This window comes from Vitis vinifera, chromosome 13 (genome assembly GCF_030704535.1).
Source record: "Vitis vinifera cultivar Pinot Noir 40024 chromosome 13, ASM3070453v1".
NCBI lineage: Eukaryota > Viridiplantae > Streptophyta > Magnoliopsida > Vitales > Vitaceae > Vitis > Vitis vinifera.
In genome coordinates, this window is record NC_081817.1 from 28,445,115 (window position 1) to 28,460,983 (window position 15,869).

Here is a 15,869-nt window from a genome sequence, read left to right on the forward strand (position 1 = left end):
GATAACTTTACTAATAGTATTTAAGTATGCATTTATCTTATCGCTATTGTCTTGTGAAGATTCAAGAACTTCTTCAAAGTCTTCCTTTCTAGTACTACTGTGGTAAAAACCTACCCTGTTGATATAATCCTGAGGGATAGGGATTTCTGAGCTTGTAGGTTGTCTTAGATTCTCAATATCCTTCTTATATTGCCCTATTTCTTCTTGAAGATCTTTAATAGTCAGGGCATTAAGGATAATCCTTTTTTCTTGTTTATCCTCATGATCCTTAAAAGGGTTTTGGATAGAAGGTTCTCTGGTTAGCCTAATCAGTCCATTATCCTTTGCTTTTGGACTAATATTCCTTTTAACCAAAAGGATTCTCCTATGGGAAGGTTGAGGTGTTTCAGGGATAACAAGATTATCTTTAACCTTTTGGCTTATTTTATCAATGAAAGCTTGATCAATTTGAGGATTTTCCTGGAATTTCTTAGATAATTCAAAAGGCTTAAACAAAGGCTTATTATCATTCTTAACAAAAGGCTTCTTAAGGTGATCCTGAATTTCAATAATCTCCTCAACTCTATTGACTTGATTTCCAAGGGTTATGAGAAACATATTAGTATAATTGATTTGTTCCATAATCCTTCTAATATCGGATGCACTAGCAGTTCCTTTATCCTCTGGTTTAGTCTTAAAAGGTGAAGCTGTGACTATGGTTCCATTAATATTCTTTTCTATCTTAGCTTCAGGAGGATGAATGGATTCTATAATAATGTTGTCACTGGTTTTCCATATCTTAGTTTTTATAGAGGTGTTGTTGATATGCTTACATGGATAATCTGGATATTCCACTTGTTTGAAGAGTTCAAACCAAATCCAAAACTTAATATTCTTCTTTTCTTGTCTTAAGTAGGCATAGAACTCTTCTTGGTAAATGGTTCTAATGACTTTAGGGACAGTGCTAAAGAACCAATCATTTCTTTGCTTATTGACTTCAGAATAGAAGTCCTTTCTTAAGAGATCCTTGTTGATCTCAAAGTCCTCATCACTTAGGCTTATTGTGTTAATCATCTGGGAATAGGTAGGAGACATAACAGGGGACTCATCCTGTTGGGATTCCTGAGTAGACTCATTTTCTTCAGAGTAAAATGGTCTAGCCACATTGGTGTAACTTCTGACACCTGTTAGCTTAACGTTCTTAGGATTTCCTGAGCTGGATCCTTCTTCTTCCCTAGTGGTTCTAACTGGGATGGAAGAGCTTGAAGCTCTAGAGGGTTCATAAACAGAAACTCTAGGGCTGCTGGAGTGTCTGAAAGATTTGGAGAAGACCAGTTCTCCTCCTCCATCTGGATATTGAACAATTTGTTCAATACTTTCAGAACGCAGTGCTATGGCTGGAACAGCATTAGCAAAATGCCAATTTTCAGGGAAATCAACATCTTTCCACAAGATCTTCTTGGGGATGATGAAATCCGACTTATCTAGCATATCAGAGTGAAAATAAGTGGTCTCACCTTTAGGACTGGTGCAAAGAGCCCCAGATCCAACGCTTGTGTTCATGCTCTTATAGGCAAACCTGGTTATGATAGAAACAGGACTGTTTCCTGGTTTGATCTTAAAGCCATGAGTCTTAATATGCAGGACAACTGAATCTAAAATGTCTGCATCTCTTAATCTAACTGTGAAGTTAGGATAACACTGGAAATAAACTGGGCCATCATTCAGTCCAGCTTGGACTGCGCCTATAATAGAATCTCTATATTCGAGATGCCTATTATCCCTTAAACACATGACAATAGCGGTGTTTAAACCTAATCTTGTCAAAGGCTTAGCTGCTACTTGAATCATACCAAAGTGTATGAAATTATAGCCATCTTTCTTATGCTTTTCAACGGATCTGTTATCTAGAAGTCTTATGACTTGGTCGTCTTGTTCTAAACTGACTGTCATTTCAGAGGTCTTAATGGTATAATCTGTGAAGAACTTAAAGGTTCCTTTCTTATAAATTTCTTGATTAGACACCTTGGGTAATTTCCAATCATCTAAATCATTTTGAATCTTAGGATAATTGATCTCTTCACTGTTTACAACAGTATCTTGAGAATCACAGCCATGTGGGAGGGGAGTTGGGTCTTGTTTTGGGTGTTCTTGGACTATCCTAGGATAGGTAGCAGTGTGCCTGGGAGCGCGAGCCCTGTCGGTTGAGCCGTTGTTAGCCGTAGATAGGCGTTTGTTAGGCTGTAAGAGGGTTGGGGTGACGTCTCATAAGGTTTGTCAATCTGCTATTAGGCTCTAGATCAAAAACCCTAAAATGAGTTCAATTTTCCGAACCATGTCTAGGAGATCCAATGATTCTCAAGATACTGTTGTAAACAGTGAAGAGATCAATTATCCTAAGATTCAAAATGATTTAGATGATTGGAAATTACCCAAGGTGTCTAATCAAGAAATTTATAAGAAAGGAACCTTTAAGTTCTTCACAGATTATACCATTAAGACCTCTGAAATGACAGTCAGTTTAGAGCAAGACGACCAAGTCATAAGACTTCTAGATAACAGATCCGTTGAAAAGCATAAGAAAGATGGCTATAATTTCATACACTTTGGTATGATTCAAGTAGCAGCTAAGCCTTTGACAAGATTAGGTTTAAACACCGCCATTGTCATGTGTTTAAGGGATAATAGGCATCTCGAATATCGAGATTCTATTATAGGCGCAGTCCAAGCTGGACTGAATGATGGCCCAGTTTATTTCCAGTGTTATCCTAATTTCACAGTTAGATTAAGAGATGCAGACATCTTAGATTCAGTTGTCCTGCATATTAAGACTCATGGCTTTAAGATCAAACCAGGAAACAGTCCTGTTTCTATCATAACCAGGTTTGCCTATAAGAGCATGAACACAAGCGTGGGATCCGGGGCTCTTTGCACCAGTCCTAAAGGTGAGACCACCTATTTTCACTCTGATATGCTAGATAAGTCGGATTTCATCATCCCCAAGAAGATCTTGTGGAAAGATGTTGATTTCCCTGAAAATTGGCATTTTGCTAATGTTGTTCCAGCCATAGCACAGCGTTCTGAAAGTATTGAACAAATTGTTCAATATCCAGATGGAGGAGGAGAACTGGTCTTCTCCAAATCTTTCAGACATTCCAGCAGCCCTAGAGTTTCTGTTTATGAACCCTCTAGAGCTTCAAGCTCTTCCATCCCAGTTAGAACCACTAGGGAAGAAGAAGGATCCAGCTCAGGAAATCCTAAGAACGTTAAGCTAACAGGTGTCAGAAGTTACACCAATGTGGCTAGACCATTTTACTCTGAGGAAAATGAGTCTACTCAGGAATCCCAACAGGATGAGTCCCCTGTTATGTCTCCTACCTATTCCCAGATGATTAACACAATAAGCCTAAGTGATGAGGACTTTGAGATCAACAAGGATCTCTTAAGAAAGGACTTCTATTTTGAAGTCAATAAGCAAAGAAATGATTGGTTCTTTAGCACTGTCCCTAAGGTCATTAGAACCATTTACCAAGAAGAATTCTATGCCTACTTAAGACAAGAAAAGAAAAATATTAAGTTTTGGATCTGGTTTGAACTCTTCAAACAAGAGGAATATCCAGATTATCCCTTTAAGCGTATAAAGGTTACCAGTAGTAATAATGAAAATAAGCCATATGAATTCTCTAAGGATTTCCAAGAAAATCCCCAAGTCAACCAAGCTTTTGTCGATAGGATTAATCAGAAGATTAAGGATAATCTTGTTACTCCTTTGACTGTTCAGCCTGATAAGAGAATCAACATGGTTAAAGGTGATATTAGTTCAGAAGAAGAAGCTGATGAACTAATTAAGATGTTTGAGGAACCCCATAATCAAATTATTAACAACTTGGAAACCTTTAAGACTAGGAATTACTATCCTAGGCCTACTTTTCCTGACATGCAGTTTGAGGAAAGAAATCAGTATACTCAAGCCTCATACACCAGTGGTACTATCTATGAATGGAACATAGACGGTATGACCGAGTATAACATACTCACTAAGCTTCAAGAAATGACCATGGTTAGTACAGCCTATAAATTAAACAATAGACTGCCAGATCATGCTGTAGCTCAGACCATTGTGGCTGGGTTTACAGGCCAGCTTAAGGGTTGGTGGGATAATTATCTCACTTTTGATGATAGGAATAGTATCCTTAAAGCCTATAGGATCAATGAGAGTAATGAAGTTGTTAAGGACGAAGATGGCCAAGATATTGAGGATGCAGTGGCTACTCTCAGCTACTCAATATCCAAGCACTTCATTGGAGATCCTGCAAAAATTAAGGATAAAACTGCAGATCTCTTAACCAACCTTAAGTGTCCCAAGCTTCATGATTTTAGGTGGTATAAGGAAGTCTTCCTAACCAAAGTCATGCTAAGGTCAGATTGTAACCAGTCTTTTTGGAAAGAAAAATTCATCTCAGGATTACCCAAGCTTTTCTCTGAGAGAATTAGGATCAAGATAAGGGAACAGTATAACGGTCAAATCCCTTATGATAAGCTAACCTATGGTGAGATTATAAGCATTGTCACAGGTGAAGGGATTAAGTTGTGCAATGACTTCAAGCTTAAGCAACAAATGAAGAATGAACAAAAAATCTACAAGAATGAATTTGGATCATTCTGTAGCCAGTTTGGTTTCAGCCAAAAAGAAACTATGCCTCCCTCTAAGCAAAAACCTAGTAGGAAGCCTAGCAAAGATAGGTTTTATCACAGTAAGAGAGGTACCCATGACAACTATAGGATGAATGATACTAAGCATTCAAGACACGTCCAAAGAAGGGTCAACAAAGATATCCAGAAAAAGGTAGAAACTCTTTTAGACGTCAAGCCAATTATCTGTTTTAAATGTGGCAAAGTTGGCCATTATAAAAAAGATTGTAGAGTTAAGCAAAAGATTAACAACTTAAGTGTCTCAGATGACCTAAAAGATATGCTTTGTAAAGTAATGTTAAACTCAGATTCTGAATCAAGGACTGATTCAGATAATGAAGATGACATTAATCAACTAGATAGCAGCGGCGATGTTTCTAGCCAATCTTCTAGTGACCAAGATGTTTGTATTAAGGGTAATTGTAATTGTCGTCCTAAAACCATAAATGTCATAAGCCAAGATCAGGAATTCATCCTAGATACTTTAAGAAAAGTTGAAGATGAAAAAACTAAGCAAAATCTTTATGAAGTTTTTAAGAAATCTGTTGTTAAGGTAGAAGCCAAGAAGACCGTTAATCCTTATAACCTTAACGATATCTTAAACAGGTTTGACCAGCAGTCTCCCAAGGATGTCAGCATTAAGGAACTTCATGAAGAAGTTAAGCAGCATAAAAAGGAGATTAAGGAGTTAAGACAATTCATAAGTCTAGGTCTCTCTGACCTCCAAGATCAAATCAATAGAATTGGCAACCAAGAAATCCATACCGATATTCCAGAATCTTCTCATGTTAATGATAATGAGACAAATACTTTTTTGAATACTGTGAGTAGGGTTATCTTCCAGAGGTGGGAAATCTCCCTTACTATAGTAGTCAAAGATAAATTTGTCTTTGATATTATTGCTTTGATTGATTCAGGAGCAGCTGAAAATTGCCTTCAAGAAAGTCTGGTTCCTATTCCTTTATGCGAAGAGACTAGTGAGTCTCTATTTGGAGCCAATGGCCAAAGACTTGCCATTAAGTATAAGTTAACAGATGTTCATATCCGTAATCATGACATCTGTATTAAGCAAACCTTTATCCTTGTTAAGAACCTTAAGGAAAAAGCCCTTCTAGGAATACCCTTCTTAAGCTCTATTTATCCCTTGTGGGTAGATAACCAAGGTATAAGAACTAAGCTTTTTGATAAGGAAATTCTTTTTGAATTTGCTAATCCAATTGGATGCATCACCCCTCTTAACCAAGAAATTAACCTTGTTGGGTTAGATGTCCCAAGTAAGATAATAGGCAACCAATTCATGCATAATGACATTTTAAGCATTTCTTTATGCATTTCAAAATTTCAAATTGGGATTTTGAATCAAGAATTTTTATTAAAAATTATTTTCAATGATTTTGAAAAAATAAATTTTAAGTATGATTTAATTCACTGGTATATTATTTTAAAATCTAAATTTCAAAGTTACTTTATTAAAGGAGATTATTTCAACCCTAATCAGCTATCTCGTGAATTTTGCAGGGTTCATGAGATCATGGCCCCTAAAAAGAATACCCAAGCTTCTAGCTCTCAAAAATCCCAATCCAGTCAAGCTAACCAATCTCCTTCTACCCATAAAATGCTTTGGAGTCAACAAGTTGAAGAGGAAGAAGCACAACTTTTGGCAAAGCTTCATTCTTCTAAACCTATGCATGAATCCAGCCATATGCCTAACAAAATGTTAACCTTATACTATGATCATTCTGATCATTCTAAACCTATTAAGGCAACACAATATCCAGCTACCTCAGGGTCTCAGACCTTTAAGCAGGTTACTATGGCTAATCCCTCTCAAAAGGAATTAGCAACAAGCTCTTCTTTTTCAAGCAAACAAATTGTGGTGGCTGCCAACCCCACACCTCTTTCAACAAAATCAAGATATTGGCAAAATGATTTAAATCAATCTCTTTTAGTTATTGAAAGAGAATTTTTCTCTGAAAACCCTAGAGAGATTGCTGCAAAAGCATTTCAAGAAAATTTTCATTATCCCTCTGGTGATATTTTAAAAACAAGAGAGTTTTATGAAGCAGTCCTTATAGAAACTGGTTCTGTTAAGATTAAGCATAACGCTGATAAATTCAGCAATATGGGCTTGGCATTCTCCACCTGCCATATCTATAAGATCCTTACAGTCAAGCAATGAGGTGGAAATCCTAATCTTTCTAGGGAATTTTCTGAACCATCTAAGCCAAGATTTTTTAATTATTGGGATTATCAGAGAGCATGGTTTAATGCTTTTCTAATCCAGAATAGGGACTTCCATCATTCATGGATGTTCTATTTTCCATCTAAGAATCAGCTTTCCTCTTTCCCATTTTGGTTCTACAGTTGGTGGACTTATTATGGTCCAACTATTAAGATTCTTCCTAAGCCCATTCTGGATGGCTTTGAACTATTCAGAAGTTCTTTTAATATTCCCAGAGAACTTTCAGCTTTTCCCCCTTTACTATTCTTTTTCAGCAATTTTGGCCTGGCTTGGATAGTCCAGTGGGACTATATTATTATTACAGATGAATCAGCAGTCTTTCCATCTCTGGGAAGGACTTTTAAAACTAAATGGTGGGATGCATTGAAAAATGATGCATCTACTGAGGCAGTCAAGCAGTATTTCCTCAAGAACCCCTCACAAGTCTCAGCCAGTGATGATATGTCTCAGTTTCTCCTCAAAAAGTAGCAGTTACAAGCTATGCTCGCAGCAGCTAAGACCCCTCAAGAGTTTCAGAAAATCCTTGATGAAGGAAGCTCAAGCTTTTCCCAAGAAAATTCTTATGCAGAGTCTGACGATTCTACAAGCTACCTTCCAGACAATGGTGATGATTGTGAAGGAATCCTTCCTCCCATAAGAAGATCTAAGTAATCATCAGCCTTTTGTCCTCCATCAAAAGTATTTTACAAGCTTTGCAGTTTTCTGTTCCAAAAGCAGCAAGCATGTGTCTTCACAGTATAAAGCAGCTTGCCAGATGTCTTCTCAGCCGAAAAAGGGTGTTTCGGGGTTTTTCGGTTTAAAAGTGAATCTTACTATTCACTATTCACTATTCACTATTCAAGCACGGGTCTCCTGTTCATGGATACTATTCAAGATTCCTTTTTGCCTATTTAAGGAGGCTCGGGCCTCATTTGTAAGCACGTTCAATTTTAAGCTGAAGCTCTCCCTTCTCTCTTCTTTCTCTCTCTCCCTTCTCTCTTCTTTCTCTCTCATCATGTAACCCCTTCAAGCCTTCAAGCTTTCTTCAAGCTTTCCTCCCCTTATCCATTGTAAGATATTTCTCCTTATGTATAATATAAGTATGTTTTGATTACCTCCTATATGGATGGTTTTTTAAGTTTTATTTTTCATTTTATTTTATTTTATTTTATGTTCTGATACCGCCTATATGGTCGGTTTTAATTAAGCTTTGTTTTTAAGTTTATGTTTTCATTTTGCACCGCCTACATGGTCGGTTTTAAGCTTATGATGAACTAACAAGTTTTCTGGTTCCTTCTCTTTAAATTTCTTTGTTGGATATCTTTTGTATTTTCTAACCCTCTTCTTTGTTTTGAATCACATGGCATAATTCATTTGTTCATTTGCATAGAATCGTCAGACTCTGCATAAGAATTTTCTTGGGAAAAGCTTGAGCTTCCTTCATCAAGGATTTTCTGAAACTCTTGAGGGGTCTTAGCTGCTGCGAGCATAGCTTGTAACTGCTGCTTTTTGAGGAGAAACTGAGACATATCATCACTGGCTGAGACTTATATATATATATATTTTATCGTTAATTTTTCTTAATATTATATTATATACTATTTTGTACAGGACAAGGTCATCAAGTACAGGGAAAAACTCCTAACACAACTGATAATGTCTCCAGAAAATGAAGTCAGGGAAAATGTCTACCAGGCTATGGATCAGTGATGTTGTAATTTTTTTGGTTTATAGTTGTTGATATTTTTTTATAGTCTGATGGAGTTCCATTTCCAAATTTACTGGCAATAAAGGGTTCTTGGTCCTCACCAACTGACAATGAAAGGCCTTGCAGTACCCCTGATTCTGTAGTCTCTCAAATTAGGCCACTGCTTGTTGAGGAGAGTGGTCATGTAACATAGTGAACTGTGGTACACCTTATCCTCGTAAAATCTAGGAGATATGATTAGGTTATTTTGGGGTAGAGAATGTTTCAGAATAACTTTTACAATTACCTTCCCTGTTAGATTAGCTATGATATCACTAATATTTAAATTATATTCCAGTTTAGGCATGTAATCTGTGAAACCCTTTTTGGGTTGACTAATGGAAACTATGGAGTACGTTCTTGCAGGTTATACAGGGCTAAGAAATTCCCTGTTATCCTGATAACACTGCATGGCAAGTGGAGAAGCCCCACTACCAGTAATTATTGTATGGTATATGTGCTGCTGCAGTTTTAATCTGTATATAGAGTTACTAGAGGATGAACATAAGATGTTTTGTTATATGATCCAGCTTAAATAAATCCATTGTGTACTGTCTGCCCTCATGAGATGGACAATATTCTTGTCAATATTATCTACATGCAAATGCATATTCTTATGTAGCTGATTTTTGCCTCAATTATTTCAATTTGTGAACAATATACTTTAATGTTTTATGAACAACTGATAATGTCTCCAGAAAATTTCTCTGAATTGCTGTAGGCATCATTCATCAACGCCATCACTCACTTACTCACTTGTTTTGATGGGTCTTCTAATTATCTTAGTAGAGGAAAAATAATTTAAGCTCAGTTTGGTTAATATTTTTTAAACTAATTTTTATTCTCTTGAAAATATATATATCTGAAATTAAGATAATAGGAAAAAAATTAAAAGGAAAAAATAAAGTATTTTTAAAATTTATTTTTTAATTAATTTTTACTTACTCTTGTCATAATTGTTTTAAAAAATAATTATACAAATATAAAAAAAATCAAAAATAAAACATAACATATACAAATTATTTTTAAAATACATTCAAAAACAAAGAAACAAACAAATATTTGTTTTATAAAATAATAGATAATAGTTTTCAAAAAATTATTATAAAAAATTGTTTTTAAAAATTATTTTCAAAAATAAATATCAAATAAGGTCTTAAACTTTGTTTGATAACTATTTTAAAAAATAATTTTATGTTTTTAAAAAATATATTTCAAATAACTAAAAAAAGGTTTTTTTTTTGTTCTTAAAAAGGAAAAATATATATTCTTGAAAAATAATGGTATAAATATAAAGAATAATTAAAAGTAAATCATTATATATAAAAGTTATTTTTAAAATCCATTTAAAAATATAGAAAATAAGTTTAAAATATTTTAAGTTTCAAAGTGATTTTTATTTTATAAAACATAATGATTTTTCAAAAATTACTTTTAAAAACTGTTTTATAAAATCAAAACAAAATCTTATCCCTTTTTTCGGAGATCTCTATCTTTTCTTTCCCCAGCAGTCCCAAAATTATACCTATGCACCTGCATTTTTATACTATGCTTGTTCCCAAAAATTAAGCCCATAAATTTGTTCTAGCTATACCCATCAATGAACTGACAAATCAACAATAAAAATGGCTCCACGAGAGCCGGACAAAGTGGTGTTCACAGCAATACATTGATAACTGTAGGCATTGCACTGTCAACTAATCATTTGCCAAACTAATTTAAGGTTACAAAAAAAAAAAAATTAAAATTATTGAACCATTATATATAAGAAATTGGTAATCAACCCAAGAAATTGGACTTTATTTAGTCAAAATATTGCATTGTTAGTTTATGTTGTAATTTATCATACAGTTAGTGTTTTTTTATCGTAATGTTAGTGAATTTATGTTGTAAATGTAATTAAAAATGTAGGCAAAGCTGTTAACTATTATAATTAAAAATCTAATACAAGTCCACATAATGGAGATAAATAACCTATTATAAATAACTCCAAATACAAATACATCAAAGTACATTACAATTAAGCATTACATATATAATCCAAAACTTAATAGACATGAAGTAAGTGTATGATTAAGCAATTTTCAAACATAGAACAAAAAATAAAAGTAGTCCTACTACAATTACTTTCTGCATGAACTCAATTCTTGTTAAAATATGTTTAAAATCTTCATCCACGCCATACATTCTTCTTTGAACAACCTCTTCTGGTTCTTGGTAGGTGTTGCCATCACCATTTCCTTCCGGGAATGCCCATTTAAAGAAATGACAGTCATCTCTAGTATTTGCATATTGACAACAATAATATAACCTATTTGGGTTATCCTTTGATTCAGAGATTCTAACAGCCACCCTCTGTCTGGGTGAACATTTACATACAATTATGATAAAGTAGATATTCACCATTTCTAGTATTACCTCTTATATTTCTAAATGAAGCACTTGAAGATGCCATGATGTAACTTGTATTTCAATGGAAAACAAGTTAAACAAATGTAATGAACATGTACAAAGTCAATAATGATCTTCAAAATAACATTAAAAACATGGTTACAAACCACCCTAAATAATGATAAGATCATAAGTCTAAAATAGTGGCATATGTAATACAAACATCTTTGTCATGACAATCAAGTAAATAAGTAAGTTCCAAAACAAATTCTTACAGATTCTAATTTCATAAACCACACATATCATCACAATCAAAATAAGAAAAAAAGTAGCATGTCACTAAACAAGCATAACATTAGAATCATGGAGCGGGTAATGGATTTTTGCATGAAGCTCGATTATGGCCTGCAACTTGACATCGTGAATAGAAGATAAGCCTTTTTGAACTAAATTGAGACTCTATTCGACGGTGTCGAGGCCTTCCAGGTGGTCGTTTTGAGCATGGAGGTTTAAGTGAAGGATATAAGCGACCTTGAGCATCACGAACACATCCATCAACATCAACTATAGGCATGTTGTGATTTGGAATTGAATTGAAGTGTCCAAAATATATCAACTGTTGCATTGGAAGCTTGAAATATGAGTCAACATATTCATAAACATCTTGTTTCATCTGGCGTATTGCTGCACATGCATGCTCACAAGGTATTCCGGCCATTTGCCAAGCCTTACAAGTACATGTACGCTCTCTCAAATTCACGTCTACATATACTTTCATATTGAATACCTTAAACACACCACCAACATAGGGATATACAGGCAATGACCCACTCTTTATAATGTTTTCCAACAACTTTTCCTCGGTCTTTGGGCCAACTGCAGCTTTCCAATTTTCTGTAGAACCCATATGAGCACATGCTAGATGAGCAAACTTATCCATATGTGTCATTACTAAGTTGAAAATTGTGTAATGACGTTCCTCCTTCAGCCAAGCATTGAATGATTCAGCAAGATTAGTTGTCATCTTATCCCATCGTTTTTTGGCAAACTTTGACATTGCCCAATGTTGTGGACTGTTCTCTTCAACCCACTTCGCTAGGTCACTATATGTCTTTAATTTTTCCATGGCTACAACATAATCATCATCCAACCTAGCATACGCAACATTATCAAGTAGCAACAATGCATCCATTTTACATTTTTTTCCCTTCATAATATGTTTCGTCACATAGCTACTAAAATTCTCTTTCACATGACGATAACAATATGCATGATTTTCTACTCCAAAAAGTTGAGAAACACTACGAAGGATTGCTTGATGCCTATCTGATATTATGACTACCTCTTTATCTTGAAGTATGCCCTTCAATTTCTGCAAAAACCATAGCCAATCCTCATAGTTTTCAGAACTTACCACACCAAATGCAATTGGGAACATGCCATCATCAGCATCATAAGCTGTTGCAGAAAATAAAGAGCCCCTATACGGTCCACTCAAATGAGTTGAGTCAATTGCAATAACAGGTCGACAACCCATTAAAAACTGAATTGAAAAAGAATGTGCAATGAACAATTGCCAAAAATGCCCATCTTGTCTGCTATATTCAGCAATCGTCCCTGGATTAATGTCTACCAATCTCTGACATAACCATGGCAACAACATATATGAGTTTTCTGGAAGACCATATATTCTCTCTTTTGCCATTTCTTTGTATGTCCAAGCTTGCTTATAACTCAATGAAACACCATACCGACTCCTGAAGTCTTTGCAAATTTGACGGGGCAAATACTCAGGGGTTGCCCTTATTACTTGCTCTATGATACGAGCACCTCTCCTTCCCCGCATTGAAGGTTGGCTTGAACACTCAACATCTGCACAATGATTGTGTACATCAATGAAGATGTTAACCTTCAAAATTTTGGTAGTGCCTACTGAATTAGCAGTTATTCTCCAAGGGCACCCATCCACTAAACAGCACACAGATATTCGCTTTGGAGAGTTCTTTTTGAATTTGTATTGAAATCTACCAACTAATGACATCGTATATAATGCATTTCTAAATTCATCTGCATTAGGAAAACTATGCCCACTCCCAATAATAGGTTGAGGACAAAGACTTAAATCATGTGGCATAACTTCAGTTTCTGCACATCTGGACATGAAGCCTTGAGAAAGTCCTAAATTAGACTCATTGTTTGCTTGACATGATGCAACTGAATTGTGTGTTTCCTCCGTACTATTGTGACTGCATATTATAGCATACTCAGTTAATTAATATTATAACCACTTTGCATCATGGAATTAATGACAACTAATACAAGATATATCACCTACCAACAATCATTTTGCACATTGACTATACCTCCTTCAACTTCTACTCTTCGAGTCCGTTTTAATACATAAATACGAGCATAATCATAACTATGGGATAACATCATATGCATGTCCTCATCATCATCCAACTGTTGAAGTGCAGATGGATCAAACTCAAGGGTGTAATGAAATGTATATCCATTTGAATTAATATCCAACCGTTCACATGCCTTTGAAACAAATTCAGCATATGACATCCTTTGTCCAATGTACATGCCTTTTTGTTGTCCACCCTTGTATTGTATTTGTTTATCCTCCTTAGGTACAATCTCCCCTCCTTCATGAAGGTAGCCATAAATGGAATTTTCCAAGTCGATTTACCAATTCAGAAGTACGTCTTCTTTCACCGACAATCAAATCAATCTATTTCACAATATTACAATCAATGAAAATTGAACAACGAATACAAAATAAACAAATGAAAATTATAATCAATTGAGAGACATATTTTATATAATAAATAACAATATTTGTTGTATATTATACATGTTAGGGATATGCCAAAGAACCCATAATTGCCCAGTTTCATAAGAAATTTGACATTTTCAAAATTTTACCTTATCGTAATGTATCGTAATGTTATTGTATTTGTATTGTAATTGTACTGTATTTTTATTATACCTCTATATTTTTATATAAAAAAAATTAATTTTATAGATTTTTTTTTATCCATCATTGGATTATCATCAACAACTATTTCACAATATTACAATCAATGAAAATTGAACAACGAATACAAAATAAACAAATGAAAATTATAATCAATTGAGAGACATATTTTATATAATAAATAACAATATTTGTTGTATATTATACATGTTAGGGATATGCCAAAGAACCCATAATTGCCCAGTTTCATAAGAAATTTGACATTTTCAAAATTTTACCTTATCATAATGTATCGTAATGTTATTGTATTTGTATTGTAATTGTACTGTATTTTTATTATACCTCTATATTTTTATATAAAAAAAATTAATTTTATAGATTTTTTTTTATCCATCATTGGATTATCATCAACAACTATTTCACAATATTACAATCAATGAAAATTGAACAACGAATACAAAATAAACAAATGAAAATTATAATCAATTGAGAGACATATTTTATATAATAAATAACAATATTTGTTGTATATTATACATGTTAGGGATATGCCAAAGAACCCATAATTGCCCAGTTTCATAAGAAATTTGACATTTTCAAAATTTTACCTTATCGTAATGTTATTGTATTTGTATTGTAATTGTACTGTATTTTTATTATACTTCTATATTTTTATATAAAAAAAATTAATTTTATAGATTTTTTTTTTTATCCATCATTAGATTATCATCAACAACTATTTCACAATATTACAATCAATGAAAATTGAACAACGAATACAAAATAAACAAATGAAAATTATAATCAATTGAGAGACATATTTTATATAATAAATAACAATATTTGTTGTATATTATATATGTTAGGGATATGCCAAAGAACCCATAATTGCCCAGTTTCATAAGAAATTTGACATTTCAAAATTTTACCTTATCGTAATGTATCGTAATGTTATTGTATTTGTATTGTAATTGTACTATATTTTTATTATACCTCTATATTTTTATATAAAAAAAATTAATTTTATAGATTTTTTTATCCATCATTGGATTATCATCAACAACTTCATGTATTGAAATTACAATAGTGTATTTTTGTTGTTGTTTTTTTTTTATAATTTTGGCTTACAAGGATGCTTTATGATAGGAATACAACATGATAGCCTAGAAATGCCAAATCAGTAAAAAATAATTCAATATTTTGTCATTTTGGTATTTTGTAATGTATCATAATGTTAATATTTTTTCATTGTAACTATATTGCATTTGTATTGTGCTTATACTTTATAACTGAAATAATGGTTCTTTTACACAACCTTCAAACTACTAGGCATTCGACTCATCATACCAAAATAATACTTATACAAAAAGGTAACAAATTTATAACAAAAATATAGTGATCTTAATTCTTTAACAAATTCATAATAAAAGACAAAGTGGTCTCGTACAAAGGGGATTTCGATTTTCAATGACAATCCAAATATGTTTATAAATACACAAACAAAGTGGTCTCAAACAAGCATGAAACAACTGAGAACATTTTTTCTTCAATCATGTCAAAAAGTCTTAACAACAAAACTAAAGTGCAAACCTTTTCAATGGAAATCAATAATAATCATATCAAACAACCCACCCAGCAAATAAATTAAAAATAAAAACACATCTTCAATATGACCTAAATAATATAAAAAAATTCAAAATAATAAATTTAAATAACATTTAAAAAAAAATGTAATTTCTTTCTGAAAACCTCATTCAATATTTCAGATCTAATATCTTACAGCTACATTATTAAAATTATTAACTTTTCCTTCATTCAATCCGATTTTTAAATTATTTATTTATTTTTCCATAAAC

The 15,869-nt window shown here is 33.3% G+C and overlaps 1 protein-coding gene across 1 annotated transcript; it reads right to left on the bottom strand.

Annotated features, from left to right (window-relative positions):
- Window positions 1–11,391: 11,391 nt before the first annotated feature.
- Window positions 11,392–13,601, bottom strand: LOC104881329 (uncharacterized). Its single transcript, XM_019224119.2, has 2 exons — window positions 13,394–13,601; window positions 11,392–12,902 (listed from the first exon to the last, which is right to left on the bottom strand). The coding sequence occupies exons 1-2, from the start codon at window positions 13,599–13,601 to the stop codon at window positions 11,392–11,394; spliced, it is 1,719 nt and encodes a 572-aa protein (XP_019079664.2).
- Window positions 13,602–15,869: the final 2,268 nt, after the last annotated feature.

Bases quoted from the DNA above. Each gene is read 5' to 3' on its own strand.
- LOC104881329 (XM_019224119.2), bottom strand. From the start codon at position 13,601: ATGTCATATGCTGAATTTGTTTCAAAGGCATGTGAACGGTTGGATATT. The intron at 12,903-13,393 runs GTATAGTCAATG...ATCATTGTGCAG, and splicing joins AAGAGTAGAAGTTGAAGGAG to ATGTTGAGTGTTCAAGCCAA.